The sequence below is a fragment of the Nematolebias whitei genome, chromosome 3 (genome assembly GCF_014905685.2).
Source record: "Nematolebias whitei isolate Nwh7 chromosome 3, NemWhi1, whole genome shotgun sequence".
Taxonomy (NCBI): Eukaryota; Metazoa; Chordata; class Actinopteri; order Cyprinodontiformes; family Rivulidae; genus Nematolebias; species Nematolebias whitei.
In genome coordinates this window covers 1,382,652-1,389,352 of record NC_056500.1, presented here as the reverse complement: position 1 = coordinate 1,389,352, position 6,701 = coordinate 1,382,652, and the positions used below count along the sequence as shown (strand labels likewise).

General features: G+C 42.0%; 1 protein-coding gene across 1 annotated transcript in view; it reads right to left on the bottom strand.

Annotated features, from left to right (window-relative positions):
- LOC119430355 overlaps positions 1 to 6,027 on the bottom strand; it is a 25,528-nt gene extending 19,501 nt beyond the window's left edge. Inside the window, exons 1-3 of the mRNA XM_037697761.1 lie at positions 5,926 to 6,027; positions 5,716 to 5,826; positions 5,382 to 5,504 (exon numbers count right to left, since the gene is read on the bottom strand). Of these exons, the coding sequence (XP_037553689.1) occupies positions 5,382 to 5,504; positions 5,716 to 5,826; positions 5,926 to 6,027 (336 nt within the window). The remainder of the gene's footprint in view (positions 1 to 5,381; positions 5,505 to 5,715; positions 5,827 to 5,925) is intronic.
- Between the last annotated feature and the right edge of the window lie 674 nt (positions 6,028 to 6,701).

The window sequence follows — 6,701 nt, the reverse complement described above, 5'->3', positions numbered from 1 at the left end:
CCCACATTAAAAACGTTACTAGAACCTCCTTCTTCCACCTGCGTAATATCACTAACATTAGAAACATCTGATCTAAAGATGATGCAGAAAAACTGGTCCATGCATTTGTCCCGTCTAGACTGGACTATTGCAATGGTTTATTATCTGGGTGTCCAAATACTTCTTTAAAACATCTTCAGTTGATCCAAAATGCTGCTGCCAGAGTCTTAACTGGAGTTACTGGGAGAGATCATATCTCTCCAGTTTTAGCTTCTCTCCATTGGCTCCCTGTCAAATCCAGAATAGAATTCAAAATCTTACTTCTAACCTACAAAGTCCTCAACAACCTAGCTCCATCTTATATTACACATCTTATTGTTCCATATTTTCCTAACAGAGCACTTCACTCTCAGACTGCAGGTTTACTCGTGGTTCCTAGAGTTTACAAAAACAGAATGGGAGGAAGATCTTTCAGTTCTCAGGCTCCTCTCTTGTGGAACCAACTTCCAGTTTCTGTCCATGAGACTGACACATTGTCCAGTTTTAAAACTAGGATTAAGACTTTCCTTTTTGATAAATCCTATAGTTAGGGTCAGCTTGGGTTTCCTGAGCTGTTCCTTAGTTCTGCTGCTATAGGCTTAGACTGCTGGAGGACAAACTGACCACAATTTTCACTCTGCTACTGTCTTTACTTACTCTGCTCAACCTGGTTTGTATTTGTAATTATTTTTTCTATCATTAACATGTTTTTTGTCTTTCAGGTTCACCTGGACCTATATCTGGACCTGGACCTGGACCTATACCTGGACCTGGACCTATATCTGGACCTGGACTTATATCTGGACCTGGACTTATATCTGGACCTGGACCTATATCTGGACCTGGACCTATATCTGGACCTGGACCTATATCTGGACCTGGACCTATATCTGGACCTGGACTTATATCTGGACCTGGACCTATACCTGGACCTGGACCTATATCTGGACCTGGACCTATATCTGGACCTGGACCTATATCTGGACCTGGACCTATAACTGGACCTGGACCTATATCTGGACCTGGACCTATATCTGGACCTGGACCTATATCTGGACCTGGACCTATATCTGGACCTGGACCTATATCTGAACCTGGACCTATATCTGAACCTGGACCTATATCTGGACCTGGACCTATACCTGGACCTGGATCTATATCTGGACCTGGACCTATATCTGGACCTGGACCTGTATCTGGACCTGGACCTGGACCTATACCTGGACCTGGACCTATATCTGGACCTGGACTTATATCTGGACCTGGACCTATACCTGGACCTGGACCTATATCTGGACCTGGACCTGTATCTGGACCTGGACCTATACCTGGACCTATATCTGGACCTGGACCTATACCTGGACCTGGACCTATACCTGGACCTGGACCTATATCTGAACCTAGACCTATATCTGGACCTGGACCTATAGCTGGACCTGGACCTATATCTGGACCTGGACCTATATCTGGACCTGGACCTATACCTGGACCTGGACCTATATCTGGACCTATGCCTGGACCTATACCTGGACCTACCATTCTGTGTTCGTCTGTCTCTCCTTCCTGTCCTCTCAACCAGCCGGTCAAAGCAGATGGTCTCTTGTCCTGAGCTGGTTCTGCTGGAGGTTTCTTCCTGTTAAAGGGAGTTTTTCTTTCCACTGTCTCCACTGTGCTTGCTCAGGATGGGAGACTGCAACGAAGCCAAGATTCATCTTGTCTGCTGGATTCCTCAGATAGAGAACTTTACTAATTATGTGAATGTTCCTGTAAAGTCTCTGAGACAACTTGGTTGTGATTTGGAGCTTTATAAATAAACTGAATTGAATTGAATAAGAGAAAATACATTTGACCTCTTGACTGTTCTAAAAAACTGTTTTCTGTTTTTCTGTTTTAATTTTTGTAAAATAAAAATAGGGTTTGTAATTGTTTTGCATGCTTTTCCCCAAACTTTAATATAATAGATTAAATATGGAACAATCATTACATTATACAATATATACAAAGCTTTGTCATTCAAAAACTTCTTAACTTTATACAATAATACAATTGATTTTGCTTTTTAATTCTTAAGTAATTTACATGAGATTTTTACGTCAGCTTCTCATCAATAACAACTCCCAAAGTTTTATTTCATTAATTCTATGAATTTCAATGCTGTCAGTTTTAAATGGGACTTTGATAATTTTATTTCTATTATTAAATATCATGTAGTTTGTGTTTTCCAAATTTAATTATAATTTATTAAGTTGAAACCAAGTTTGTATTTTTATGAATTCTGCCTGTATCATCTCTAACATCCGTTCAATATCTTCACCCGAACAAAAAAAAAGTGGTATCATCTGCAAATAAAACACTTCAAAAGCCCTGACCCATCATCCACATCATTCACATACAAAATAAACAACTTTGGTCCCAACACAGAGCCTTGAGGGACTCCACATCCATTAACACAAAATTCTGATCTTACATCGTTTACCTGTACAAACGGTCTCCTATAATTCAAATAACTGGACAGACCCTGTAGTGCGAATCCTCTAACGCATATTCAGTTTTTCAAGGAGAATGGTGAGGTCACTTGTGTCAATTAGTGAACACACATTTCTCAGCATTCTTATAAAGAGGAACTATCTTTGATATTTTCATATTTTCTGGAAATGTTCCTGTTGAAAATGATAAATTACATAAATATGTAAATGGTTCAATAACATAACTCATTATATCCTTTACAAACATCATGTCCATGCAGTCTTTTGATCTTTCATCTGTAAGATTTTTTACAATCCTCAGTATTTCTTCTTCATCAGCGTCTCAGAGAAAAATGCTGTTGGTCCGACCCATGACTCACATCTTTATTTACATTTGGTATTTTAGCTGCAAGACTTGGACCAACATTCACATAATATTCATTGAATTCATTTACTATTTCATTTTATCGTAGATTTTTTTGTCATCTTTTACAAAATACTGTGAAATACCTGATCGTACTTCATGATTTGTCAAAACACTATTTATTACTCTCCATGTTACTTTCATATCTCTCTTACTTTTGCTTAGTAAGTCACTATAATATTCTTTCTTATGTTTCTTATAATCATACCAGTTTGTTTTGTACTTCTTGTATCTTTTTCTGCTTCTTTTGTTCTTAGTTCATGGTTTATTAACAACATTTCTCTTAACACAGTTTTTTTGCAAACAATTCTTTTCATACAGAGTTCCCAACATATTCATAAACACATCAAACACTCTGTTTACATCATCAACATCCTTCCACTTGTGTTTTTTCAAATCATCTTTCAATTTATCCAAAACTTGTTTTTTTAATGCAATTATCATTTTCCTCTTCACTGTTGCTACTTTTTTTTACTGCGTTGGTAATTTTTACAAATTGCATAAACTGTCAAATGATCACTTATATCAGTCATCAATATCCTCTCATCACCTCGACATCTTTTACGTTATAAAAACATTATCAATCACTGCAGCACTATGTGTAATTCTTGTTGTTTAAGTATTAATGGACAGACGGACAGATGGACAGATGGACAGATGGACAGACGGACAGATGGACAGATGGATAGACATGTCTCCAGTTTCCGTCTTGGCTCCATGACGGGGGACAATAAAGTTGTCATAATCCATTACAGACTAAAGGTCAAAGCACAGTCTCATTTTGACCTTGAAGAAGAGATAAGATCAGATTCCTAAACTTTCACGTTTGATGTTTCCCACCTGGGGCTGAGTACTGAACTTCGGTTCTTTTATGGTACCGACCGACCTGCTTCGGTCGGTGTATGGATCAAAACACGCCTCTTCTTTCGGTCTCAAGTTTCGGTGATTGGCTGTAACGTGACACGTGGTTTCAACCACGTGTCACGTTACAGCCAATGACAGAGCTGCAACGCAGGAGAAACACAGGCGGGGTCACGTGGGTTCTAAGGCAAGTCTTAATCTGCAGCGCTTGACCGTGCACAGAATTTAAGAGCATAAAGTTGCTCCATGTTTGTCTGAAAAGAGAGAGTCAGTCTGTGGGTGTTGGAGCCTGAACGGCCTGATTCAACATCTGCACGACCGGACTCTGCTTCATCCGAGGACGGAGCTGTGTCTGTTTCAGCTGGTGAGTTTACATTTGGTAACGTTACTGCAGCTGAACACGTGCATCGCTGAGAGTTAAACTAGATCCATGTAACACTAACTTTAAGATATTAGTGTGGAGCTTTATTTCATGGATACTGTATATATTTAAATCAGAAGCTAACTAAAGATTGACAGTAACAGATGAAGCTTGTAAACGTGTGCTCATCCATCAGGTCAGCTGCTTAAACAGTTCATCTGATGTTCATGTTCTGCTCACAGGAGGTTCTGACCCTGATGTGAGGAGGACAGACAAAATAAAAGTGAGGTGGGGGCCACAGGACAGTCACAAACTTTGTTGTTAAAGTTTGCTGCTTTTTCTACAGTGGAGGCTGCATGTTGGAGGTAAGTAAACTGTAAAGGATTTTGTTGACCAGTTAAACCAGTATCTCTCAGCCTAGATAATGGTTTTTGATCAATAACAACACAACCATGTCATTGTTGATGTTCTCATGTCAATTAGGGAGATGATCAGAGCCCTGAACCCCAGAGAACCACAGAGAAGATTCAGGCAGAGACACAGAGGTGCAGAAGTCTGCATCAACCCTACCTCAGTAAATCCAGTGACCTGCTGGTGGGATGTGAGGGACAATATGTGAAACTGACAACCAGGTATCTGTGTGTGCAACAAGCATCATCTACAGCCTCAGAGTGAACATGTTCTACTGCTGGAGACACCATCAGCCAGGAGCAGCTGGTTTGTGTCCAGGGAAAACAGACATGTTGATGTTTCTGAAGAAGAACTGTTCAGTGAAAAGGTCCTCAGTGTGAAGCAGTGAGCATTAGACACTGACGTGTCACTGGTTTGAAACTGGTCTTTGAACTGGAAATTATTTGTTTATGTAAGAAAACTGCTTGGAATGGACAAATACCAAAGTTAAAAAATAAAACTCACGATCTGTACTGTAATGTGTAACGCAAGTTTATTCTGTTAGAATTAATATTAATCATAAAATTGGTACCGAAAAAAGAACCGTCCAGGAACCGACACTGAAGTGAAGGTACCGACAGTGGTACCAAATTTTTTTGAACGGTACCCAGCCCTGTTCCCACCACCTGCTGACAGACACACGTTCAAAGAACAGTTTCCGGTGCTGCAGCAGTAAACGTGTTTCTTGTTTTCAGAACCAGCTGTTTGAGCAGCTGGATGTGACTTTCAGTCCTGCGAGACGTTCTCTGCTTCAGCTGGAGGACAAGTGACCTCGGCGTGGACGAGGTCATTATTTTATTACCTTCTGCAGCAGCTCCTGGACCTGCTCTCTGTCCTGTCGCTGGCGGTTGTTGAAGACGTGGTACCCCCCCCCACAGCGCTCGATCATCTGCCTCAGGCCGGGGTGTTCTCTCTGCAGGTACTCCTGTGGAACAACTGGTCGTTTAAAAGTGCTCATCCCGTCTTAACTGACCCGACCTGAACCGAGTGATTTCAAACTGCAGCAACGTATGAACGGAGGAAGAAGGAGCAGACTGATGAAACATTTCACGGCTACAGGACGAGCAGGATGTTTTACTGAAAAGCTAATTTGATACTTTTCACATTTTGGGTTGGACGTTATCACCAGAACTGACCTCAGCTGTTTGTCCCATCAGGTAGTCTCCACAGGTGAGCAGCACCACCGTGTGATCCAGGATCTCCTTCCCAAACAACTCTCCCAGCTCTGCAGGAACCCGACCCTCCATCTGGGGAAACACCAGGAGGAACAAACTTCATGGATGAATATTGATGCCTATCTGATAACAAAGTATTGATAAAGTATTTGAGTCATGTGCATGACGAACCTCTGTGAACTGGCTGACGGGCACCAGCAGCAGAACGGCGTGCGGGCCCGGTGCGAGCAGCGTCATCGCCCGCTGCGTCTCCTTTCTGACGCCGTCTTCCATCTTGCAGCCGTTCCAGTACCACCTGGGAGCCTCCACCAGGCTCACGCTCCGGCCCTCACTGAGGCCCTGCCGCAGCCGGCAGCTCCGAGAGTCGACGTCGGCGGAGGCGAGAGACACCCGGCCCAGGATGGTGTCCGCTGACGACGTCTTCCCACATCCAATGTTCCCCAGAAGAAGCACCCTCAGGTCCGAGGACATGCTGGAGTTTTCCCTCAGGTGTTCACTCATACCTGAAATGGAGTGCTTGGTATTTGAACTACAGTACAGCGTTCGTATTAAAGTTAAGGCCTGTGGGCCACATATGGTCCATGTTGGATAACTAGCTGGTCTTTGAGTCACTTATTAAAACTGATCCGTCAGTGGCAGATCAGATCTGTGGCTTCTAACAAGCATTGAACTCAGCTGCTGCTGAGAAAATAAACAGCTTCAGTCATTTTTACAAAGAAAGAGCAACAAAGAACATCCAGATGTTGCTGATGTGCATCAAGAAAACCGTTTACATTTACAGAGTTTCACTTTTGTTGTCATTTCACAATAAAATTTAAATGTTGGTAGTTTTCTGTCTGGATTTATTTTGAAACTGCTCAGAGATGGTCAGAATCAGAATAAACTTTATCATTGCACCGAGATACAACGAGAACGTGCACGTACAGTCGTCTAAAGACGGGCGGAGT